At 37.7% G+C, this 27,426-nt stretch overlaps 1 protein-coding gene across 1 annotated transcript in view; it reads right to left on the bottom strand.

Moving 5' to 3' along the window:
• Nucleotides 1-549: 549 nt before the first annotated feature.
• Nucleotides 550-27,426, bottom strand: part of MYRFL (myelin regulatory factor like) — a 44,118-nt gene continuing 17,241 nt past the window's right edge. The window contains exons 7-25 of the mRNA XM_034063151.1: nt 25,657-25,852; nt 24,448-24,524; nt 23,089-23,199; nt 22,436-22,526; nt 19,492-19,692; nt 18,982-19,090; nt 18,418-18,527; nt 16,714-16,877; nt 16,063-16,126; nt 14,844-14,929; nt 13,988-14,059; nt 13,828-13,874; nt 13,546-13,710; nt 8,969-9,043; nt 6,137-6,224; nt 5,826-5,900; nt 2,929-3,034; nt 860-934; nt 550-766 (exon numbers count right to left, since the gene is read on the bottom strand). Coding sequence (XP_033919042.1) covers nt 680-766; nt 860-934; nt 2,929-3,034; nt 5,826-5,900; nt 6,137-6,224; nt 8,969-9,043; nt 13,546-13,710; nt 13,828-13,874; nt 13,988-14,059; nt 14,844-14,929; nt 16,063-16,126; nt 16,714-16,877; nt 18,418-18,527; nt 18,982-19,090; nt 19,492-19,692; nt 22,436-22,526; nt 23,089-23,199; nt 24,448-24,524; nt 25,657-25,852 — 1,999 coding nt within the window. The 3' untranslated portion in view covers nt 550-679. The remainder of the gene's footprint in view (nt 767-859; nt 935-2,928; nt 3,035-5,825; nt 5,901-6,136; nt 6,225-8,968; nt 9,044-13,545; nt 13,711-13,827; nt 13,875-13,987; nt 14,060-14,843; nt 14,930-16,062; nt 16,127-16,713; nt 16,878-18,417; nt 18,528-18,981; nt 19,091-19,491; nt 19,693-22,435; nt 22,527-23,088; nt 23,200-24,447; nt 24,525-25,656; nt 25,853-27,426) is intronic.

Genomic DNA, 27,426 nt, shown 5'->3' with positions numbered 1-27,426 from the left:
TTGCTGTAGTGTTGACGAAAACAAAAGAGAGAGCTGAAAGGTATCTCATGCAAACAGCAGCAGCATCCTTAAATCACACAACTGTAACGGTAATGATGATACTGCTTCTGAAATGGATATACACAAACTGTGGAATTGCCCTGTCGTCCGCTAACTTACAGCAATTACTTTAGAGGGTATTTGCACAGTACTATGGTCTGGGAGTTTGTTAGCAGGAAAAAAAAAAAAAAGTAAGTAAATAGATTTATATGTAAATAAAGGGCAGCAGATACTAAAAGAAGGTATAGGCCTGTAGGACAGGAGCAGGTCCTGACTGCAAATAACATTTTATCATCTTACCATCTTCTCAGGATTGGAGTGTATCCCAACTCAGCAGAATTCAAACCCATTTGTTCCTATCTGCTGTAAGTACAGTATCATATAACTTCACTATGATTAATGGAATTATTTTATTTACACATCAGATACTCTGTTGCCTCACATCCTTTTATAACCAGTTCCTGGAAATGCAGAGCTATGGTTGTTGTCAAACACTTTATTTTTCTCCTTTATTGTTTTAAAAGTGGAACAAACAAGAGAATGCCATACAGCTCAGCAAAAGTTTTAGAAAAATATGCAGGTCCATTCACAAGTGTTGTCGTTCCTTGTCTTTTCCTCAAAGAACAGAATGATCAACATTTTAGTTACACTGCCGATAAAAATAGAAGTAGTAATCAGTAAAAAATATTCCAGCAAAATAAGGATCTGTCAAGCAACTTGCAAAACCCTGCAGAAGAAAAATAAAGGAGATTCATATAGGATTTTCTCTCAGTTCAAATGCTATTTGTCTTTTGCTATGTTGCCATTTGCAAAGGCTTACCGGTACAGCTACACGGAAATAGTACGCGCTGTCATAGAATTTAGCTACAGGGAGAGTCCAAATATGCTGACGTCCCTAGATGATAAATGAGAGAGAGAGATTAGATAACCCTATTTCACATTAAATTGGAAAGAAGGATAGGCTCTGGAAACATTTCATTGACAAATGCAGTGCAGAATAATTATGATAACACGACTTGATAGCTATAGTCAGAATATTTGAAGGCAGAAAGTGCTGATTTAAAACCCTGCAAATGTGGGCTTTCTCTGATCAGCTCTGTGCAGGAGCTGACAGACATCTGGCTCCTACTGACATGCAGCTGGCTCTGAATAACTGAGCTCCCTCTCTAGTTATCCAAGCTAATCCCACAACAAATAGGGATTGTTCCTGATGTGGCAGGTAGTCCAAGAGCTTCAAGGTGTAATAGTAGCAAATGGCAATTCTGCTGATTTGGTAGTCCTCAGAAGGCAGTGGAAGTTCCTGTACATTTTCTAAAGATATGGGTAAAATCTTCACGCAGTATTTCAGAAACAGATGAAGGTAAGATTTCATACTGTTTTTAATAGTCATGTATGAATGAAATAATGCATTCTCTGTCTGAAATGTTTATGCTACATTGAATAGAACAAAATTCAATCCTCACCTCTTTTTAACTTAATGATCTGTGGTAACTTTTATTTCATCTTTCACTCCTCTCTTCACTTTCTGACATATTTTCTCTGTTGGAGATGATATGTTCACATGATATAACTTATGTGAGACTGCTGAGCCCACATGATTGCTGCCCTCCCCTTTGGTAGAGAGTAATCCTTCCAGTCCCTAGGAAAATCCTCCTGAAAAAAACTCTTCAACTAGGCAGCATTTCTATTCTGAGACACATCAAATCTGAATGCTCACTACAGCTTCAGTTTTTTGATGTGGATTTCGGATTGATACAGGAAATCTCTTTTACCAGTGTTGGCAGTAAGCTTCAAGAATACTTTTACACTGTGAAATTGTCTGGATCCAACTTTATTTCAATTCTGTTGGAAATACAGCAGACAGGTCAAGCTTTGGACAATTCTGGCTTTCTGATGGCTTTGCAGCAATTGCAGAGAAGCCTGTAACTTCACAAAGACATCTGAAAAGTTGATCAGAAAGTCAGCTTAAGGCTGGGGGTATCCCAACTGCTCTAATTTGACAAAGTACAAAAAAAAATTAAAATCAATGAAGAACATATAATGTGCAGTATCATAGATCAGAAACATAAAAAAGACTGTGAAATTACTTCCAGCTTCAGGAAGGTTTCTCCTACAATGTGTTCAGAAATGCTACTATCCTCGCTTCTGCCTTTCCTACAGCTATAGCCAGAATAAGCATTTCCAAGCAATGTGGACATATCCAGGCCTTGAAAGTCTTACATTTCCAGAGAATTTGAAGGGAATTTAAGGCCTTCATCAAGTCATTGGAAATATTCAGAAGTTTTGCAAGATCCAGTCTCTAAGTAGTGTTTTTACTGGGAAAAGCTAACATCTTTTAAAAGCTTTTATTCCTACTGACGCAATCCAGAGAATGACATGCAAAACAACTCCTGTTTTTACAATGAAGAATATTCTCTAGAGACATTTATTGGTAAACTCCTGTTCACAGAGAAATAAAGGGGAATACTACCATTGTTCCCAGTGAATATAAGTCTTAAAAACTGGAATTCATAAGCCATAAAACAATAATGGAAACAGTAGAGTAGATGAGAGTGTAGAGAACTGTGTCTCATACGGTCCTGGGTGATAAGTACTCCCATTTCTTAAGTATCCCTGCAGATACAATGAGTTATAGTGGTGGGTTAGGCTGAAGTAGATTCAAAACTGTCCTTCCGGAGTGTCACTAGATAGATTTTTATAACATAACAAGAGAATATTGACTCCTACAAAAAGGCTACATCTCATTATGGTCATGTCAAAACCAGCTATGACCGACAGACTCAAAGTACCATTTGGATTTCTACTGCCTTAATCAAGATCAGAATTTGGCAGCCATTCATTTTATAAAAATGATCTCCACAAGTCAGAGTATTGCTGCAAAAATCTTACCTGTGTGGTTTCTAGGAACTTGTTACTGTTTCTGCTTGAAGAATAATGGGAGCAATAATTTCCAATAATGACTTTGCAGAGAAATACAATTAATGGTTCTGTGGTGCTTCAAGAAACAGAGAAAAATAAGGATCCTTCCCATAATTGTTCTCAAATTAGAAGAATCATACATATAAGTACAATATACACATAGGGGAAGAAATCCAAAGAATTAAACTGTAGAGGAACAAAGCAGAGGAGCTTACTTCACCAGTTGATATGAAAGAGATAAACCTACGCCATCAACCTCTAATCATAGAATCATAGAATAGTTAGGGTTGGAAAGGACCTTAAGATCATCTAGTTCCAACCCCCCTGCCATGGCCAGGGATACCTCACACTAAACCATCTCACCCAAGGCTTTGTCCAGCCTGGCCTTGAACATCGCCAGGGATGGAGCAGTCACAGCCTCCCTGGGCAACCCATTCCAGTACCTCACCACCCTAACAGTAAAGAATTTCTTCCTTATATCCAATCTAAACTTCCCCTGTTTCAGTTTTAAACCGTTACCCCTTGTCCTATCACTACAGTCCCTAGTGAAGAGTCCCTCTCCAGCATCCTTATAAGCCCCCTTCAGATACTAGAAGGCTGCTATGAGGTCAACCACACAGCCTTCTCTTCGTCAGGCTGAACAGCCCCAACTTTCTCAGCCTGTCTTCATTTGGGAGGTACTCCAGTCCCCTGATCATCCTCGTGGCCCTCCTCTGGACTTGTTCCAACAGTTCCATGTCCTTTTTATGTTGAGGACACCGGAACTGCACACAATACTCCAAGTGAGGTCTCACAAGAGCAGAGTAGAGGGGCAGGATCACCTCCTTCGACCTGCTGGTCACGTTCCTTTTGATGCAGCACAGGATACGGTTGGCTTTCTGGGCTGCAAGCACACACTGAAGCTGGCTCATGTTCATTTTCTCATCGACCAACACCCCCAAGTCATTCTCCACAGGGCTGCTCTAAATCTCTTCTATAATCTGGTTCCAATTCCTCCCATAAATGGAGGATGTTTTTCATTTGTAAATCTGGGTAATCTTTACAGTTGTTAAGGTAAATCCAGAAATGTACACCAAACTTCTTCAAACCTTAAGCATATCTATACCAGAAGCTATGGTATATGACCTAATGGTATATGTCACTAAATGGACATGGCATGCTCGAGTCACATGGCTTACATCATGCACAGGCATAACATACCTGTGCCAGAAGGTACCTGGGTATCTAAACACAACATCAATTTTATGGACGACAGACCCATAAGGGACCTACATAAATAACTCCTATTTGCCACTGTACTCATGCAAATATGACATTAAAAAGAAGTAAATATATACTAGACTTTGTCTGGAAAAGCAGTGGTAAATGGAATTTCATTCAGAATTCTTCAAAAGCAATGACCTCGTGGTCAGATCTTCTCCAAGCCATCCCTAGAGGGAGTTTCCAGAACTTCCTAGATTAGCAGATGGCTTTTTTGAGAAGAGAACAGACAAATAAAAATGCCTTGGAGATCTAAAGGAACTTGGATATGGCAACATCGAGCAGAAAAAACGAAAGCAAATGATGGGGAAAAGTTGACATTAACATTTACAGTTTATACTTTGGGCAACAATGAATCACCACCCAACAAAGTGGGTTTTCACAACATTAACAAGGTGTTATAAGAAACATCCATTTTAAAACATATTATTCATATGTGGCAGATTCTCTGTCCTAGTGGGCTTGTTAGTCGTGTGTATTGTTTTCATACGATTTTATGCAGGAGGCATAAAGGTTTTTCTGATTTTTAAATTATTTACTTATCTTGCAGTATTTAGACATGCCAGTAACACAAATATGCTTGGTCTTTGTGAAGTGTTTCGGGTTTTTAAATTTTGTGGCTTTGTTTAGTGAAAGCATATAGAAAAGGTATATACTGAAAATCCCCTCCACCCAGCACTACAAACCAATATCCAAAGTAAATTCAGTAACTGCTTCAGTAAACTCCAAGTATGATGTAGTAATCCCTGTATGGGAGGGCTGTATTATTAGATTATAATGGCATACACTTAGAAGACAAATTTTCAGTGGCTATAGAAAACAAGCAGGCACTTCATAGGGTATTTTTATATTTCCTTTTATCTGCAAAAGGCAGATGTTTACAAAGATAACAACAAAAGACTTGACCTAAAGACAATCCATAACTTCACAGGGCCCTTTCTTTGGAGAGACTGAAGTCATGCAGTGTCATCAAGCAGTGTTTGGCAGCTGTTATAATTGCCGCTGGCCTTTCTCAAAGAAGACCCCAAAAGAAAGGACTTGTTACTTCTGGGAGAATACAGGGAAGCTAGCCTTTTATTTGAGAAGAAAATATCTGCTGACAGGATTAATATTGCTGCTTATTCCTGATGTAAGTCACAATTTTATGCCTTACCAGAGGTCCCTGCTCAAGAATCCCCTTTGCAGGGCTTGGAACAACAAGTGAAATAAAAAGGTGTTCTCTGGAGTTATTTATATATGTTTATGTATGTTCCTAGTAATATTTCTCTAGAAAAAAAAAATAAATTCGAAATAAATCAAATCTTTAGGCCAAAGGCCACAATCCTCCTAATGTATGTGTACATGTCCACTCAAATGATCATTAGACTGAACCTTAACACAACCGGATTTTAATATCTGCATGAATGGGGGAAATCGTGATTGGGCTGAGAGCAGTATCAGGCCTATGCTACTGCAAAGGATCTACATTAGGAACTTTGTTGTGCATAGATCTGACCTACTCCTCTTAACACCAGCAAATTCATGTCACAACAGAAGCAAGATGAGAATTACTATCCAAAATATTAATTACTGTCTTATTATGAGGTATTAGCTTTAATTGTACTTACTTTATTTCCAGTGATATTTCTACATCCATGGGCATGTATTTGCTAACAGGAATAACATAACTGTAATTTCCAGACCTGGAAAAGATAGCATTAATGCACATAGGCTTTTGAGATAGATAGTATCTTTGCAAAAATGTGGAAATTGCACTTAAATTTAAAGAGGAAAAAAATGTGAAAAGGTATGCTGGATGCTGGAGGAAACAAGTGTGAGAAGGAGCCAACAACTGTGAGAAAGAGCCAACCAAGCAACCATGTCATATTAATGGTATTTTATTTCACCATAATAAAGCATAATAAAATAATTTACCTACCTGCACTGGAGATTTTTACTACAATAGCTGTGGTCAATGCTTTGCTGAGTTTCCAAAATCTGTATGGAACTGATCGTTGTATCAATCCCTAAAAATATTAAGAATAATATTTTATCTTTTATTATTTCAGAAATATTATTTAAGAACATAATAAAACTGCAGTCAATACAGTGCCATCTACACTCTTGCTTGCCACTACAGGAGTTGCTGTAGGTCTAAATTAGAGCTTGGTAAAAAGCCTCTGGTGGATTATCTTCATTCCACCATCAGAATGATGGCATCTTACCTCGAGGTAAGATCCTTGTTCAGTTTACAAGGATGGATATGCTGGGCACCTAACATTGTAATATTTTCTTTTGGGCAGACATTGACGGCTATTTTGATGTCAGTCCAAGTAGAATACAAATGTGTCAATGTTCATCTTAATGTACTAGAAGCCATGCTCATGCAAGTAACCATTAACTTCAAAAACATTACCCTTCCTCAGAGAAATAATTTGGAATGCAACAGAAGTTGTTCCTAGTCCTATGTGCAGGAGAACTACCTAACTCTTATGAATATTATAATTTCTCCATAAAATGTTGCCTTGAACTTGCAAGAACTTAATTGTTTTGCAGCATCCTACATATGTGATGAAGGGTACAGCCACGATGGTACGGCTCTCCCCTGAGGCAGATTAGCCCTATGGAGAGTTGAGCAGCAAGAACCAGTGTGCTAACACAGCAGCACAGCTTCTGCTTTCACAGCTGGCCTAGGAATCACTGCACTGAACTACATCCTGAAAAGCTTATTTCTTCTGGATACACCTACAGCATCTGATCAGTGCCAGTCCATAGTTAAGACCTGCAGCATCTCAGACCCCTGAAGTTCAGTCTGAAGTGTGGAGAACCCTCAAGTGGATGGAGCTGAACAGGTTTAATCCCCTTTAGTGGACGTAGGCCCATACTGCCAGTGATGGCACTGGGGAAGGCCCAGATGTGGAGGGAGTGTGGGGGGTATCAGCAGAGAGCCAGATTCCAGCTGTTGACTATGGCATCAAGCCGCTGATATTTTAAGTCTTGCAGTTTGGTGCAGAAAGCACAAAGAGGACCTGGTTCCATAGGCCCAAGCCTGCTCTTCACACCACGCTTTGAACACTGCTTTTGTGTTTCTGTTCCTCTGTTCTACAGCAACAGTTCCCTGCTTTGCAGAGAAACTTGATGACTATAAGCTGACCTGTGCTCTGATTATAAAACATCTGTGTGATAGTATATACTTGACTTTCAGCATGCAAATACCCACAGGTATGCTTAATTGACAGAGAGAAATTGAGCATGTTAAGCTCAAAGAACTAGCACAGGAGAACATTTCCCTATGACACAGCATCTCATTACAACACATATCACAGTAAAGCCACAAAGGACCTTTTCTGAGATACGGAGACATATAAAAATATCCAAAGAGGAATTATTTTTCCCATATTACTGCTTTTAATGCATACCAGTGTACAGACTTTTTTACCATCCAAATACTGCCTGATCATTAATCAAATACCCCAAAACCTCAAACCTTAAAACAGAGCATCCACATAAACAGAAAAGGCATACTCCTGCTTATATTGAATAAATGCCAGAGCATGCTGTTCTAACATATGTAATCAGCAGATACTGATCTTCATGGAAATGAATCAATATTTTCAGCCCAGACTGGCTCTGACAGCAGTGCACAGTCACTAAAATGGGAGCCTGAAATCAAGCCAGAAGTCTTGTGCCGAAGAACTTCATACCAGCTCCACTGAGTCAGGAAGTGTCAGGATCCTAAGGTAAGGATGGCCCCTTTCAAGCAGCTGATGCTTTAATCCATGAGCTCAACTGATCCAAACCCCAAACACTTCCTTTACATTGTATCATGTTTTTCCTGCACACAAATACTACACTCATATACTTAAGCATTTTGCTGTATAAGGGTTTGCCGTGGTTTAAAACCCCACATCAGTCTCCCGCAGTACCACACACCCCTTTTTCCCCCCCCACCTCCCCACTCCCGGAGGGATGGGGAGGAGAACCAGAGGAATATAACTCCCACGGATTGAGATAAAAACAATGCAGCAATTAAGGTATAACACAAATCACTACTGCTACCACTAACAAATCAAGGTTAGAGGAAATAAACAAGGAGAGAGAGTATGATACCACCCGCTGAAACGAGCCCAACCCGGAAGAGAGCTAAACCCCCCCCTTCCAGCCAACTTCCAGTTACCTCCCCGAGCATGACATGCTGTGGTATGGAGTACCTCCCCGACTAGTCCAGGCCAAGCGCCCTATCTCTCCCTCCTCCCGGCCTCCCTCCCTCCCTGGCAGAGCATGAGCTTAGAAAAGGCCTTGGACAAAACCAAACATTTAAGCAGTAACTCAAAACGTACGTGCCACCAGCAACCGCTCCCAGCCCAAAAGTCAAAACACAGCACTGCACCAGCTACCGAGAAGGAGAAAAAAAAATGACTGCTACTGCTGAACCCATGACAGGGTTTAAGCACCTTACAAGATTTCAGCCCCTATCAAGCAAAATATCACTTGTCATTTTATTGCATCTGAAGACAAGTCAAGAGTCTCTAGAGAGGGCAGACAGAATGTCTATAAAAATCTAATAAAGATGTAAGAATAAATTGGAATGACAAGAAAATTACAGTGAATCACAGGTTTTCAATAGATTCCTAAGTTCTAATTCTCTATAATGCTCAGTTATAAATGAAACTTCTCTAATTACAGCAGCAGAATTCCAAGCCTAACAGTAGCTCTTCAAAGTTACATAATTATTTATTTCAACAGGTTTTCTGTAAAATGTGGGACTTACAGTCACTTCCAAGGTCAGGTTTTCCAATATATTTTTTGACTGGATCTTGCTCAGGTAACATGTTACTTCTGTTTCCTGTGAAAGGATGTATGTAGAAACATTCCAAGTTAGCCTTGTACAGTTGTAACAGCAAAATATAGATACAACACCAGGAGATGTTTTGTTAGTTATCTCTTAGATAAAGGTATTCATAGCCACAAGAGAGACCTTAAAAATACAAAGCACCTCTATTCAGAAGAAGACACATACAGTCAAAAGAGTTTGTAGATAACAAGAAACAAGTTTTTAAAATGCTACAGGATATATAAAACTTAAAAAAAAAATAGTCTAATGGAATAAATTTCATCTCACACACAGAATATCACCAATTGTTATAACACAGAGACAAAGTGAAAGTCAGCATCCAATCAGGCACTTCAGCACAAATCTGATCACAAAACCACATCCTTCTTAGTGAGAGTAAGAAAACAGCATTATTGAGAATAGGCATCTGACACACAAACATAGGCCAGGGGAATAAATTAGCTTTTTGAGTGCAAGATGTAAGACATCGATGCTGACCCAAGTGAGACTCAGCACTTCAGAAAGAGAAGGATGAATCACCAAATTAAAGGGACTAATACACAGCTCTAACAAACATGATCACCATGTTCAGTGGTGGCACCTCAGTAATTTGTAATATTGAACTAGAGTGGGAAACATAAACTCATGATTTTTATTATTATTATTATTCTATTAATTCTCTCAGCACTTCTGTAGAGAAGTGAACTTTAAAAGCTCTTTTGAATAATCATCACATAGTACAACCTGAGGAAGGCAAAAGGACCTTCAAGCCCATGGGAAATGGCTTAAAGCTATTCCTGTGCTTTTACACTGACAGCCAATAATCTGTCCAGAGACATGTTACCAATAAACTGGCATCAAGAAATGTTGATCTTGCCTAAACTAACATGCTTCATCAAACACCATTTCATCGGGGGGTGGGGAAGGAAGGAATAATGTATTTCTAGAATATCAAAATGCCCAGTTCCCACATTTTCCAAGGGAAACATTCTGATTTCAAAATGACTGTTTAGAACAGAAGTCACCGTTTCATTATATAAAAAATATCTTACAAAAGGAAGAATCAAAATTAATTATTTTGCTGAAACAAGATAGCTGGATAGACCTTACTGTTCTCTTATTCAGTCTAGATTTTAGTTTTCATTTCAGCACTGGGAAAGAAGAAAATCCATATTTCCATGCTATTAGGTGACTGAGAGCACAGAATATTAACAACTGGAATGTGAGAGCCCAGAAGCAACGTTGCACAAGATTATCTTTGGGATTGCTATAATTTTTGTGTTTTGTTATGAATTTGTGATATTGCTGCTAATTATTCCTTGAATTCATTTTCTATTTACCTGCTTATCATACAGTTCTACCAGTTATGCCAACTTTTGCATTTAGTAATTATCTGCTGTACCATTTCTTTGTACTGCTCCATACACCTAGACAAAAGGCTACTGAACATGTGCAACCAGTTATACATGTACAGTAGGTCTTGAGACAGACCAGAAAAGAACCAGTCAGTTCTCTCACTCTTCCTTTTAATTTACAAACTAGTTATCATATCTTCCTTTCATCGCTTTCTTCTGTTTTCTCTTAATAGCCTAGGTGCCTTAGTAATGCATTTTACGTTCCCTGACATTATGCATTTTCATTAACAGAGAACTATTCTGCATGAAAACCTGTGTCCTCTGGTAAAGGTAAAAGATTGCTCACTGAAAGAAAGATGTTCCCCCTGTAGATAAAATACTTCAGCTGCAGGTGCTGGCAGGAATATTTATTAAGTATCCTGAATTACTAAACATTTAACACTGTGATTCTTTCACAGATGATGGAGGTAAATATGAAGTGGAAACAAGAATTTTATATAAAAACCAGGATGAAGACAGATTTACTTCCCTAAGATCTCAACTATTTAAATTAAGTCAGTATAGAAATTTATTTTTACTTTTTTTTCACTCATCATAAAATTACCATGTCATTGTCCTTTAAGCTGATGCAGCCCAAACAAAATGTAGAAACCTGGCCCCTGATGTTATTTTTATTTGGAGCTCAAGTTACCACTTCAGAACACCAGGAACCACCAAAACCCACCGTAGCAGTCTTCAATAAATTGTAAACTCCCACTCTGTTGCATACAGTAACTCTGAGGCCTTTTTCAAGGCCCATGTGGGGTGTGAAGACCCAATTCAATAACAAATATAAAAGTGTTACCACGACCAGAATGTAATGAGGAAAACCATTATCTTCAGATTAGATTCAGATAAACTCATCCAATAAATGTGGTATCTTTTCTTTTTTTTTCTTTTTGCTTCAAGCACTTTCTGGTTTTAATTCAAATGAGTGGTTATATGCTATAAGCATTATGGAAAAAACCTGCTGGTGATTTCTTGCGGTGGCTGTAGCTTGCTATGAACCCATTAACCACCATCTGAAAGCAATAAATGCAAGTGCTTGAAGTTGACCAAATCCCAGCAGGAGCCCTCACCAAGCTTTTATTGTGAGGGGAAAGACACCAGGGAGAAACAACACTCTGGAAGAAAGTAAGGACAGACCCTGGTTACCAGAGACATTTAACATTAAGAGGCAAGCAATAAGCACTAATGGCATGGAAGCAGAGTACAGAAAAGGCCCAGATGCTGAAGGGTATTCACGCTGCTCACCTCCACTGAAATCAATAAGAGTCTGAAAGTCTAAATCCTTTGAGAAACCAGATCTTAATAACAAATAAAGTCTGAGAGAGAAAAGCCACATTAAGCTAGATTACATAAAGATGTGCTGAATTTTTGTTAATAAATTCTGTCTTGCATATGAATGCTTTTGTTTCTACTTGAACACTCCTAATAGCCTTCTACTCAACAAATCTGAGATGCAAGGGATTAGTAGCTACCATGAATGTACTCAGTAATTGCTTACACCCACTGAATTCAGGTATCACATAGTGGAACGTGTCTGTTAAATATGAACTCCTAAATTAGCATTTAGTTCAACTCTTGTTTCAAATAGTTTCGTATTTCCACAAATCAGACTAATTAGCTGATTCTAAAATACCTACTGTTTATCTTGATTATAGCCCATACTTAATTCTTAGCTTTTTGTTCTGAAGAAATTTTCTTTTTCATTTATCTTGGCTACAGCAATATTAAGCAGCTTGTTGGTTTTCCTTCTGTTTGGGTTTCATATTGACATTGTTACCTTCCATCTGGAGATGCATTCAGCTTCATTAACCTTGTGCAGATCTGAAATCTTTCTGTAACTTGTGTACTGTGCTGATTTTTCACTCCTGGATCCATGCTTAATGCTATTTGGAGCATAAGACCTTAAGAAGGTAATGCTCTGTGTTTACTCTTTCCACCTAACATCAAAAGCAGCCAGCTGGGGATAGGCTGCTTTCAAATTTCATTTTCATCTGTCTACAGTTCTCTAATTTGTAAATTAGATTAATATCTTTTTAATTAGTCAACACTCAGACTGTAGAGCAACACAAATCACTTAGGTATAACCTCTCAAAAGCACTGTACTGAGCTATATGTGCCACAGGGTATACTGCAGCAGTAAGAATCATAAGGACATTTGCATGCAGCTTGTCTGCAGACAACACTTTGCTATATAAAGAATGGCCAGTGGGTGAATCGCACTGAAACAGTTTATGTGGTTAAGAGTGTCCGGCAGTCGGCAATGCACACCCTGGCAGACATTCGTACTGCAGAGGCTGAACTGCATTTGCCCCCAGTTTCACCTCAACTTGTTAGCTGTAGTTGGTGCAAGAATTGTTCCCAAGGCCAAGAAAGGAAGAGTATGAATGCTAGGTTTTGTAATATTAACACTTGCTTCCAGATAGACAATGTTCAGGTTTGGGAAAGAGGAATACAGATTCCAACAACTCGTACAACCCTTTATGCATAAACTCTTTCTTATAAATATTATAAAAGTTCTAAATAGTACACCTACTCATATATTACACACATAACATCAGGCAAACTGTATCTGAAAGAGAATTAATTCCAGTAAAAGCAGTTTATTTCATAGAGCTCTGTCTTCAAATAACTTGTCTACTCAAAAATCCTGCCTGAATAAGCAGAGTTTCAATTTTAAGTTTTCTGTTTTCTGCCAGTTGAATTTCTGTTTCTGCCCTCAAAAAAGGATGTATTATCATCCCACTGTGATACCATTAAGTCTTTTGGGGTTTTTGCATCCGTTACCTTCCACCACTTCCAATCAACTCCTGTCCAACAGTAGCCAGAAGTTAATTAAAGGTATTCGTGACTTTCTGGTTCACATGAAATCATTTATGGTGAATGGTCAGGAAGAACAGTGACATCTGACAAAATATCTTAGGACCCAAAATTCTTGATGCTGACCAGGCCAGATTTTTCAAAAACATATTGACTGCAATGATGATTAGTTGTATCAGGATTTTTAAATCATCTGGATTAGGCTCTTTTGTAGGAACCTAACTACCTTCCTCTACACTCTTCATATAGTCTTTACTCACACAGCAAATAACAGAAATTAATGTTTCAGCTTACGTTTTGTCATTGCATTGGTTTCCTCATCAGTTGGAGATCGGACTTTTGGTTGATGAATTGGACAACAGTAAACCTTGTCACAAGGCAAAATGTCACAGAAATTCACATCAGGGATCCTGCTGACAAGTTGAGTGCTCTGAGAAATTGTGCTTTCCCCATGAAATGCTAAAGGAAAAAAGAAAGCCACAATTCTCACTAGTGCTGTGTTGTCTATTGGCATTTTATAGTAGCACAGAAATTGAAAGTCTGTTACGCGCACGTACACCAGCAGAAATACCATACCTGCTGTAGTAGTAGAGCGAGAGAGTAGAACAGAACTTGAGGTACTGCTAATGACAAAAAACAATTCATTACAAAATGGGCATCAGAGCTACGGACCAAAACAGGTTGGTCCACAACCTATTACTAATTCTAATTCACTAACACAAATTTAACTACTTGCCTGTAAACTGGATGGTTTTCAAAATGTCTCCCATGAATGCTAAGTAAATACAGGGTCGAGATTGTCAAAGCACTGTAGAAAGATAATAACTCCGCAGATTTACATCCATCTCTTATGTAACATAATATAAATAATACTTTGACAGCACCTTGTTGAAATGTAGTAATGTATGAGTCAACTATCTGATCGCATCCTCTGCAGTGGGAAAAATTTCAACTGAATTTAATAGAATTTAGATCAGATACTTGTATAAATGTATGCATATACTTGTATTCAACACAAAATATGGTCGGTTTTTTACTGTAAATAGAATTGCAACACCAGTTCAAAGTACTCAGTTCACAGAGAGTGTAAGACCCAGAGTTTTGGACTGGAAACAGAAAATGGCAATCTCAGAAGGCCAGGGCATAATTTCCTTTCCACAAGTCCAATGTCCAAGTTAAGCTTTCATAGTCACAGGACTGCCCACTTGCTGAAACAAGTCCAGCTTCATTTCACACCATAGAATCACTCTGTACATCAGAAATTGTACTTCAGAACAGAATGATTGCATAAAACATGTAAAGTCTCACAAGTTCAGTTTTGCATCATCACATGAACCACTAAGATCCATTCAAGGTGCAAATACATTGTGACATGGACAGAGATTAGGTGTGTGTGCACCACATGAGTATTTCACTTTCCTAAAACAATTTCAACAATACAATATTACCAGGTATAGTCACTGTTAATTTTAATACATTGTGTTATTTGAGTAGGAAGGGTGAGAAGAGCTAAAAAATCACAGTCTTATTTCTAATAAGTAGAAAGGGGAAGGGAGAAGCACCAAGTCAACTTTTTGATAATGAATTGTTACCATAGTGCCATAATAGCAATCAAAGCTATAACAGTCACCCGGAAAACCTTCATGGAGCAAGACCCTTTTGTCTTTGACAAACAAACCTAGAAAAAAAAAAAGATGCTTGGTTAATTTAAGCAACACATGACTAAGCTGGTACTAGTAGATTAGGGAATACTACACTAGTCTGACTTTAGGTTAACCTTGTTTCTTTCAGAGGAACCATACAAGTCATCCTTATACAAGGGCCACATCTAAAGAGAAAAACTTAAGTAATGAAAGGCTCCCTTAAACTGTGAATGCAATGTACATTGTTGATAGTTTGGGGACACAAGCATTACAAAGGAAGAAAGGATGGGTAAAAATAACAGCTCCTTCTCTTTTCTTCCTGCCATTTTTCATACTCTTGGAGTATTTAAAAATTAAATTATGAAATCAGCGGTGGCCAGAACTAAAAGATCAGCAGATCTCAGTGTATGCTCAGACCAAGTTAAACCAGGGCCAGTGTAAATACAGAAGACACTATCCATACAAGTAGGATGATTTAGATTATGAAGCGTTTTATCATCATTATAGAATAAAGAACATTTGACCTGTTATTTTCCTTTGCTCTTTGGCACTGGCAAAATCAAGGTAGACAAAAGAGCACTGATTCATTTAAAAACAAACAGGACTTAGCAACCTAAAGAAGACTGTCTTGGAAAAGGTCAACTCATTCAATCTCTCTGAAAAGTGATCTCCTCTTTATATACCAAGATATGGGCAGTCAGCAATGGCAATGACATCCTATCTAGGTCTTAACCACCTGAAGGACAGCATTGGCCAGTATAAACCAAGAGATACTAACTACAAACCACAGTGAATGGTTTGTCCAAGGAAGAAAGCTGAGGAAGAATTATTTCTGTGCAGACTTCCAAACTGAAACAAGCATTTCTGTGCAAGGCTGCACTACACCATGTGAGCACACCTACAGGCTCAACAGCTCTGTCTTGCTGATCTTCTTCACACCATTACACAGTGTGGATCTAGTCTCACACACACAATGTATAGGCAAGAAACAGAAGTTTCTCATACATATTTTCCACCTCATTACAGTCAGTTTTTAAGTTTCTAGCATGACAGTAATTCTGGGTAATGAATTTTATTCTATATTTAGAAACACAAAAGCTTTCACCAGTATTTCAGCACTTACGAAGCCTCTTTCATAGGCATATTTCATATATTTAATTTTACTCACCTTGCTGGATTTTAGCGGGACTGATTTTTTTGATGGCAAAAGACTAGTACCTCGACTATACCTGCTGTAAGAAACAAGATTTTTTAACATTCAAATGCTTCAGCAACTAATAAATGAAAAAGAGACATTTTCATCAGGGTGTTAGTCACTTGCTTTTGCAATTTCAACATTTAAGAAGAGAAAGGCAAAAGTGTCATCAGATTCATTTTAAAGAACAAAGGCCTCCAGTTAATTCATTCAGGTGAATGTTATTAAATGCTCCATTTGGTTTCAAAGAAAATTTGGGGAAATGATTTAGAAATAGGAAGCACTTGTCACTTCCACTGAAGAACTAATGAGGATTTCTCCTTGCAGAAGCAGCTCTGCAGACTTCTCTTAGCAATTTACACACTCCAGGGCTCTAACTGAACATAATCTACCCTTGCTTCATGCAACTGAAGCAGTTACAAAAACTACTACAATTTAACAGCTATTCCAATTATTAATTTTGTCAGTGCGTTAAGAAATATGAGTAATTGGCATTTTTTGCACTACTTAAATGCTGGAAATGACCTGAGCTCCACTGTTAAGCAGAACTGGTTTTCATTTCCAGCACAGAGAGCACTTTACCAATCTCTGTGACAACCATCAGCAAACATCCCAGAGAGGTACCTGACTTTGCTCTCTTCACTGAAAGTTGACTTTAAACTGTTAATTCGTTTCAGCCTGGCCAGTTTCCTATTCCACTGTTCCAGTTCTTCTATTCTGACTTCAAGATTGTTGGTTAGTTTACAAAGCTGCTTTACAGCACCAACATTCTCCATAAAGATCTGATCCTGAGAAGAAAACAATGACAAAATGAGATACAATATATTCATCAGTCATATATAACAAGGAATAATCACTATAGAATTCACAATGTAAGGATACATTAATTATTTAAAATGCAAACACAAGGCACCTCACTGTAAATGGGACACACTTATGACTATAAAATCTTTTTGCTAGATTTTAAAAATTGTTTATGTTCTCTTCATGGTAAATTGAAAATGAGGACTTGCAGAAGAGCTTGAAAAAGCTTTGTAAACCGAGAATTAGAACTGTATTTTATCTGTATACTGTGTTGAATTTTGAACCTTAACACTGTGACAACAGGCATCTACTATCTGATTTATAGTGCTGCCTTAGTGTCACAATCTAACACCACTGCTCTCCGTGAGCACCTAGAAATCAGCTACAGTTTGGAATCCTGATCAAATACAGTAAATTTTCCAGAAGTCTCCTTTTCAACGGCATCTCTAGAAAGTGCTCTCCTCACAACTTTAATCAAGGTTTCTAATTCATGCTTCCCTTATATGGAATATAGCATAGCAAATTTAACCTATGAATTTAAATTGTTTGTAGCCTGTCAAAAGAAGACAAGTGAAATGCAATATTTTTAATAGATATTTTCTCCAAATTTGGTGATGTAAACATGTGTTTTCTATAGAATAATGAAAGAATACATTATTACAACTAATACAGGATCAAGTTCATGACATCATCCAGACAAGACACAGTTACCAATCTGCAAAACCTCCCCTTTCCTATTATCAGCTGTAAGCAGAAAAAAGCTGGGATGTGGTCCTTCGACCTGCAGTGAACCACACACAACAGAGGGGCTCTCTGAGCAATGATCTGGACAAGCGCTGTCTGCAGTCATATGTAGCTGGACTCTGCAACTGACAGTCCCTTGCAGCCCTATTTCTACAGGAAAAAGAGGGGAAGAGAGCACAGGACAACAGACTAAACCATTGTTTCCAACCTGTGAGCATGGTAATTACTCTGTGTGCCATGAATATTTTTCGGTATAAGATTTTGAAGCTATAGTAAGGATTTCAGACAGCTAAAAAAAAAAAAACACCTTCCCACAGAGCAAACAAAGCTAGCATTTGTATTTGGTATGAAGTGATTACACCAGGGTTAGAGTAAGGAAGTTTTTATTTAACAAATAGAATTCTGTCATTACTTAATTCACTTCTGGAACACTTGATTAATTTTAACACTTAAACACAAAAGAATGTTTTGGAGTCCCATTTGTTGGACCAATGCTAGGAAATCACTGTTGCAAAGATGGTTTTTTCCTTTTCTCTTTCATTGTATGTTTATTTATTATTGTAATGAGATTTTAATATAAATACTTTTTGTGATTTTAAGATTCAGCCATTTACTAACATTTGGTTGTTCAGTTTTTTTCTCAGGGACTTGCCAAACATGATTTTTGTAAATACATGTGGAGGAATACAGCTTTGTATAAAGCATAGAGTGTGTATATACCTCCGTGTACGAAAAGAACAGTCTAAATACATGCCTCCAATTGCTCTCTCAAGACCATACCTTGTCAACCATGAGAAAGTTTTCTATTTTTTCTCCATCATCACAAGCAACATCTCCAACTTCTCTAACAGCCTGAGGTAAAAGCTCCTTCACTTCTTGAGCTATTATTCCTGTTCACAAGATAACATAAAGTCAGGAAACACAGTGGCATACAACTGACCATGGTTGTGTGCTCTGAGTTGACCATCCTGTAAGCTACAGGTAGGGCCAAACATGATCTAGAATTTGTCTATGGTAGGAAAATCCAGGCTATCACTTTTTTTTCCATTCCACAGAAAACAAAAAGAAACCTTTAGAATTCCTGTTTCTCTGCAATAGAAAAACTGTTTGTGATTAAACTTCTGTGAAAATACACTCCTGTCTTTAAAAATTGAAACAGAAGCTGGAAAATTACCAGAAATGCTTAATCTTGGCATTTTTGCATCATTAGAAATACACAGCAAAGTATGCAATTGTAGTATTCTAAGAAATGAGGATGAAATAGAAAGGGTGTTAAAAGATACTGTGACACGATGAAAAACAGTAGAAGTTAATGAAAAAATGGGAACAGAGATGACTGAATACCTGTTTCATGGGTGTTTTTTATTCCCATAACAGATGCAAATTCAGGCTTGTAGTCATACTCCACCAACCTCATTTGTGTTATTCTTCTCAACTGCTCATTTGTGTCAACCTAGTTGGACAAATACCAGGATTCACATGTTGAAACACTAAGAATTTCATGGCATCTAGGACATCACTGAGCTAGAACAAGCTTGACATGGCCACTTGGCCAATCTTCACATCGAAAAATATGGACAATCTTCCCAATCCCCCTTAGCAGAGTGCTATTTGTACTGCCAGTGAGCCCTCAGTCTGACAGCTCCCCCTTACGCAGATATCCCAAGCTTCTGTAGATAGCCTCTTCCAATGTCCATAGGCAATGGCTCTGCAGAGTACAGTGGTACATCTGGTTTCTTTAGGCCAGCATTTTAGCACACCCAGGATAAAGAAGCTGCTTCATGTGTCAGAACAATGATCCACACATGTGCTGTAGTGCAAACATAAATGGCCTAAATACTCCACAGCCCTCACCTCCCGGATATTCTGCTTTGCTCGGCTGTCAGATGGATGCATGACTCTGCCCATAACTTTGGCATTTCCACAGACAACCAGTGCTTCATCTGGTGCATCTGTGTTAATTCCTACTCGACCATGATAGACTATTGTCTCTGGAACATGTCCTCGCTGCCACAGTACATCACTGTCATTCTCAAACTGCCCTGGGTTAGATGCCTGGAAGAAAAAATGATGTTTAAAAATACAGTATAGCATAGATGTACTATTGCTTATTCAATTCAGGGAAAATGAAATGCTAAGTCTTTGATATTTAAATTGTATTCAAGAGCTGTTCTAACACACCAACAGAAAAAACAGTGGAGTTACTTCTAAGTGTCTCTGCTCACACAACATTGGCCTCACTGCTTTTTCCCTTGAATTCTGCTTTATTATCACCTTACACTAATCTGTCAATGTCCAAAGCTTTCCAAATTTTAACGTTGACATTATGCCACATAACGATTCTTTATTTACCAGCAAATTTTAGCTGAGGCTGGAAATCAGAAAAGAGCAAACAAGGAAGAGATTAAGCACATGTGGTTCATCAAATACTCTGTAATGTTTTAAATTAACTCAAATTTCATGTCAAGGAAGCAGAGCTTTTCAAGGACAATAAAACAAAGCAGTGGGTGTAATTAGAAAAAGCATTTGATTTCAATACTTGATTTTGTTATTAAAAACAAGCAAACCTTTGAATACAGGCTTTAAAATTTTACTCTGCAGAAAAATATGCTCATGATAAAAAGTTCACACTCATTTAAAGAAGCCAGGCTTTCACAAGGCTTTGCCATCTAGAAGCTGTGGTGCTGTGCACTTACCACTGTTTGTCACAATTAGAGCATGATCTGATATGCCTGATAACCACTACTCAGCCGGTAGTTTCATTATATTTGAGTGTATAAAGGGCCAGAACATGAGCTGCTTTCTCTCACAGTGCGTTTGCATAGCTTTGCCATTTTAAGTTAGCCAGTGGCTGGCCCACTGTACCCTGCCACTGAAGCCCTGTCAGACAACTGGAAAACTACTTCTGTTTTTCTCCCTTTCCATCTACCCTGTTGATTCTTTCACCACTTCAGATCACACCCTCTTTACCCTTCTGCTTTTCTGCCTTCTTTTTTCTTTGTCTGGAATAGTGGCGAGGTTTGCAAAATCTCATTCCTGGACTCCTAGTAAGAAACAGTCTCACATGGAAGTAGCTCTCTTCATTGACATTTCAGAAGAATCTATCATCAAAAATGGTAGAAAAAACCTTGCATAAAATATATATAAGGTAGCAATAATCCCAAGGATGACTCAAATGTAAAAATTCAACAGTTTTTCCAATTTAGTAGAGTTGATATTTGTAACACTGCTAGACGTAGATGAAAGCAGTATTGTGGAAATTAATGGACAGAAAAAAAAGAAGTAAATATGCAGGAATGATACAAACACAATGTCCAGTATCCTGAAATAAAAGAACCCAGCGCAAGAGCCAGGATGATAAAACTTCTCATCAAGGCAGAAAACTCCTGAGCTCCAAACACTGCTTTCAAAGCCCTTTCACAGCTCCAGCTGGAAAGGAGTTCTCTGCCATACTGCCCTCCAAAACCCAACCCTAACTGCAGGAAGAAGGTTTATGGCATAAAAGAACACAAAGTTATGAGCTAGGCAAAAAAGCAGCCATGAGTGAAACCACCTGGAAGCCCTCACCTCCCATTGGAAACCTCTGTGCAACACCACACATACTGGGGATTTGCAGTTAGCTCTCTCCAAACCTGAATGCTAAACCAGTCTGTAATCACAAGCCTAGGGAGACAAAACGGACCCAAGCAATAGCCTACAGAAGAGATGCTAGGACTGAAAGCTTTTGACAGCCCTCACTTTTCTTTAGGAACCCCTTTCCAGCCCCACTTTTAACACACTAGAGCTCCCAGTCTTGCTTGAATCATGTTTAAAGTCCCTTCCAACCCAAACCATTCTATGACTCTAAACCAAAATGCTAAGCCTGTTCCTCACCATAACACAAGGAATAGAAAGACACTGCAAATAAGAAACAGCTCCTTGACTGGCCACACAAAAAAGTTCACTGGACTACAGTCTTCCAGAGGCCCTCATCCTTCTCAGCCCCACTACATGGCACCTATGGTTTTTCTATCTTTCTAAGCCATAAATAACCATGACCCTATGCTATGCCCAGTTCAAACGTTAACCAGCTATTGGTCACATAAAAAAATGGCCAGTACTGAAAGCTTTTGGCAGCCCCCACCTTCCTCTTGCAACCCCACTCATGTTGGGGCCCTGCCTTTTTATCCTAACCCTCCGTAGCTCCTGTTACAACAGTGCTCTGGGTTATTCTCTCTTCCAAGTCTAACTGTAACTGTAAACTAAAGCCAAGTACTAAAAGGAAAGATTTATTTGAGTCAGGGGAGTGAAAAATAATGGTCATGAGGAAGAGAGACAATGCTTCCTTTTTCTATCCTGAAACTGGTATTACAACCATCAAATTAAGAGCTAGGACACACTGGCTCTGGAACCACACTAGAAAGGGGCTGCTTGACCACCTTTCTTTGCATTTCTTTTTCCTTCTCATCCTCCTTTAAAAATTAATCATCTACCCAATGCAAGCATTTACCAAATTCCTGGCAGGTACAGGAAATTGTTCCATCTTGAAGAAAAAACAATCTGGAAAAATCAATGTATTTTGTATTGGAATTCACAACAGGTTTTCCTTCTAAATTCTCCATTTTAAACTGTTTAAAATCCTGATAATTAAAAGATAACAACACACTCATATAATATGCAGCTGTAATTTTTTTCCTCAATCTTTTTGAGTCAGTGGCAATATTTATGCCCAAGAATCACACACACACCCCCATAGCCTCCTGTGAATATCGAAATAGTAAATACTTTTCACATGAAAGCAATAGAAACTTCTACCTACCCTCACAATGATCTTTTCAGAGACGTTCGCAGACAGAAGATAGAATTGGTCCTGAGAGACAGCATACAGTCCAACTACCAGCATGAAGTATCTATTTTGAAATTGATTTAGTCAAGACAATAATTGAAGTAATGTCTTCTCACAGAAAACAGGAAAATGTTTTAAATGCAACCACTATGACCAATACACAAAAAGATGAAACTTTTTTATAAATGTATTTATGTTCCAATATGAAAGAAAAAGTATTTTCTTTACTCTCAAGTAATACACTCTTTCAATCCCCACTATCACTGCAAATGAACAAAGATTACAATAATTGTGACAAATTTAAGTTTAAAAAGACTCAAAGGCAAAGACACTTCCTTCCTCAGAAGAAAATACTCATTATTTGGTTTGTTGGCTTCTTGATTTCTTCAGCCATCTTTATGGCTATGATTTCCTAAAATGATCTCTAACCATTAGAATGAGGTATTTTCTTCTTTTTTTTCTCATATCAGTCTATGACTCTGAAGACAGGTACCAAGTACCACAGAATTTGAAATAACATCACTGATTCAGCAATGCTGAGATTTTTCATAAGCATTAGCTCCACTCTAAAGCAGACCTTTTTTGTTTCCACTTCACACACACAGGCCACAGCAGTACAGCAATACCTCTGGTCAGGGTTTGGTTTTCCCTTTTTTCTCATGTTATTTGCTGTTGTTTCACTGAAATGCAACCTTCCCAGTGTTACTTTAGTTATCTGGTCCCCTGGTAGATCAACTCTAAAATAGAAAAGGAAACAAGATCAGAAATAAGCATTTGGAGATCTACCTGGCTCAAGGAGATTTCCTCAAACTCCTTAGAACAGTTCAGGGGAAAAATTACAAATGAAAAAGAAAGAAGAACCCCAGTAAAAATGCTGCAACTGTGGTTTATAAAAATGCATTAAAACCGCATAGATTATGTCAAGGAGATAAACAGGATAAAGCGAGAAACTGTTCTTAGTAATAGGAACCTTGCGTTCCTTGGTCTGTTTGTTCACAGCCTTGAACATAATAAAACCATATATGTGTTCCATATGATGGTTATTTATTGCTTGCCAAGGTTAACATTGTTTGTTATTGGATCTGAATTTCCACACTAGAATAAATAAATTTTACTGTTTGTCCTTTTTTTTACCTGCCTCTAATTTGTATGTCTGGAAGTATCACATACACACCTATGTCTCAAATACATAGTGGTACTGTTCCTGGAAGTAATAAATAATATGAATAAAGCGTATGCATAGAGAAAACCATCATCCACTGAAGAGTCACCCATGAAACGGTTTACATGCACTCAGAATCTATTTGTCAGTATGCAAAATGAAGAAAAATACCTTAATAGAGGTAATTTAGTGAACATTGAGCTCTTGTCCTAAACTCAAAGTTATTTTTTGCAGATTATGTACTGCAGCCTTTATCCCCACAATGTCCTGTCAAATTTGACATGGTTTCATCTTTTTCTGGTTCAGGGCTTATTTAATTATAAAGAGGAGAACAGCTCCAACAGAAGACACTTTAATACCAGGAGAACGAGCATTGATTCTGATGGTAACTTAAGAAGCAGAAGAATGGAAGAGCATTCCTAGGAGAAGCTGCATGTATGTTTCTAGCAGAGGCACTCCCTCTTAAAAGCACTGCAACTATGTCTCATGCCCATGTAGAGCTGGAGCATTACTGACATTTGTAAGATGGGAAATGCACCTGCCACACAGCTCTAAACACCATACAACAGTGTTGCTAGCTGAGTATAAATATTTTGGATAGGCACACTTAACACATTTGTAAAGCTGCTGAAAATACCCCTTCACGAAGGGAGACCAAGTACATATTACAGTGATTTTATGTGCACAACCATAATGGAATTTAGATAAAGAACAGAAAACTGGCTAAAAGCTACTATAGGTTTCCAAGAAACAAACAACTATTTCACATGTTGGACCAAGCATGTATTGAAATTAAGTGGAATAATTTTCTCAAAATTCTTACTTAACTGGATGGAAAGTTTTTTTGCTTCGATCTGACTGAGACTGTTCAATAGCAATTGTTTGATTTGGACCTTCCGCCTAGAAAGCAAAAAGAATTTTCAAAAATGACAAGAATATTAAATTTTCAACTATATAAAATTTTAAACAGAAATTCATAGGCAAATTGTGTCTGAAACAGTGTAATCTCGTTTCTCATGGAACTACATAGAAATAACATGGGAACTGATCAACTGACACCCAGCAGCTAGTCTGAAGATCCAAATCTTTCTGTGGATGTAATTTGAAAGAAGACAAAAAAGAGAAAGAAGGGAAAGAAAAAAATGAAAATGTAAAATAGAAAGAAAAGAAAGGGAAGAGGGAAGAGGGAAAAGAGAAAAGGGAAAACTTAAAAGGGAAAAAGGAGATGGAGAGGGTGAGGAAGAAGGGGAGGGAGAAGGAGAAGGAGAAGGAGGAGGTTTCTGGAATGGTACCAAGAATCATTTTGCTTCAGAGGGGAACAGATGCCAGTAACATTCATAAATTTCTCCTGCATTAGGATGCATGAAGCAAAACTGCAGTAACTGCCTTGTAAAACATGGATTTTTTTTAAATCACTGAATTTTGTAGTTTTGAGATCACTAAATTTTCGCTCACTGAAAAGTAAGTGAAAAACCTGATAAAATCTTACAGAAATATTAAAATTTCTGACTACTTCTGCATATGGAAGTTTGTGGACCCATATTGGCTGGAAGAATTTGATTCTTAAAATGAAAATTGAAAGCATGACAAGCAGAAATGGGGAAAATTCATTGGTTTTCTACACATGAACTGTTCAGGAAAAGCAGATTTTATTATTTTTCTTTGCTTTATGAACTGTTGGGCAGCAGTGTAAGACACCTTTTTGAGCAATAGACTTGCCATCTGCACACCAGCTGATGCCCCTGCTGCACTGCCCACTGAGGGAACAGAATTTTAACCAAAGAGAGGGAAGTCAGTGAGACCATGGCAAACATGACAACATTTAATATATATCAGCACAAGCATCCATAAAACCTCACTTTTCTTGCAAAAAAGTCCCACACAGAAGTCATTAGCAACTTGAAAGAGTTGTCTTTTGTCAGTTCTTGGCCAAAAATTACTAAGAAAAGAGTTCATTTTAATTATTGACTTCATCCTATGGATAATCACTAACTTCTTAAATGCAATACTCACGAAGAGGAGAAATACTTGCCTTTATTCCAAAAGCTTTCAAGCAAAACTTTTCTATTGGTTTCACCCCCAGCTGAGTTTTGACATATTTTGGATGTCCAGTGATTCTAACATGGACTGTGATTTGGAAATGATTCTTCTTCTGGCACACAAAGGCATCATCTGTTATTGAAAAATTAAATCCTTTATCTGTGACAATGTGATATCCTACAGCAGGTCTACGAAAACAAGAAGAAAGAAAAGCAACTTGAAGTACAGGCATATTTGAGTGACATCTTGAACATAATATGAAACATAATGTGGTCTGAAAATCCGTCTGATTTTTACTGACAAAATCAGAGCCAAAATACATCTTTGCAATCGCTAGTTCTATCAGTATTATTTTCTTAGCCTTTAGAGATGTAAAAATGAAAACGCATATGAAGTGTTCTCTGATTCTACTCTGACACATGAAATGTTTGGAAACCAGAGGTGGAGAAGCTTACACAAGCCTCATTTACTGATCTGGTATAAAGGAAGTCTGTGCACCTAAAAACATTCATTACAACAGTGCTATAAAGAACAGAGCTGAGCTGAGCTAGTGCTGCAGACAACACCGTGCTAATGAGCCAGAAAGATGCCCTGCTTTTTCATTCTTGAATTCCCCCACCAATGCTTCTACAGAAGCTACTGGAGTTCGAATAAGGCTTTACTCAAGCTGAAAGAAAAGCTATCAACACTGACCCTCTGGCAAAATTACTATAAAATTCTCCTTTATCCATCCAGTTCAAGAAACCCTATTCTATTTATTCTAAGGTCTAATTTGTCACCCAAAAAGAAAGTGTATTCTGTCCTTATGATTCACAGCAAACAAGGGAAGTTATGAAAACGTATCTTTCTAAAAGAGCCAGTGAACTCACCATCCCATCAACATTTTCACTCCTCTAGTTTAAGTGATAGATAATTCTGAAATAATAGGACTACATGGCAAGGTTCTCTTATATGGGCATTGGCTTTTCTTGCTAATGAAAGTGTGATAATGATGATCTCATCTAATGCTACTAAGAACCTCTCATTAATGCAATTACTGAAGATGGTTTTTCAGAACTCATTTGTTTACACATTATTAGTTGGAAAAATCAAAGTGTACAGACTTTACAAGAAATGTACTAACTTTATAATCTTTTTATAAATTATGAACAAAATGCCCCTTTCAAACAACCACTGGTTATTCTGTAACTACTTCAAAACTATGAAGTCATATGTTAATTTATTTTAAATTATAATTGCCTAATAGCTCTTGAAACTACCATTATTAAAGAAGAAAAAACTCTTTGTTTTTTTTTTCTACAGCTGGTAATTATTTTTATTTATGTAGGGAATGTGTGTACTTCATAGCAAGGAAAGGAGTAATTTTTCAGATTTAGGTATGAGCAAGTTCGTTAGCTGATAGCCTTAAAACAATGTCAGAATATTTGCTTCCACACAGGCAAGCAGATTGAGAGGCAACAAGTACAAATTTCCATTGCTCCAAGTTAAATTGTGTGAAACAACAGCTCCCAAAGAGGAATTTCATGTTTATCATTTTCTGATTAGACCATTTAAGAGCAAATACATTTTGATCTGATCGCACAAAGACTGGTCAGTCTTAACAAGGTGTACAGTAAAAAGGAAGACCATTTAGGTGTAAGTGATATCGCTGTCACACAAGTGTCTTTACTAGAAAAAACACGTCAAATTCCTCTTTATATTCAGAATTTGAGTCTTCAGACAAAGAAACAGACTTCAGAGTGTTTCTGAGACAAAGACTTTG

This window comes from Melopsittacus undulatus, chromosome 5, assembly GCF_012275295.1.
Source record: "Melopsittacus undulatus isolate bMelUnd1 chromosome 5, bMelUnd1.mat.Z, whole genome shotgun sequence".
NCBI lineage: Eukaryota > Metazoa > Chordata > Aves > Psittaciformes > Psittaculidae > Melopsittacus > Melopsittacus undulatus.
The sequence above is the reverse complement of the archived record's forward strand: the minus strand, read 5'-3'. Positions and strand labels throughout refer to the sequence as shown.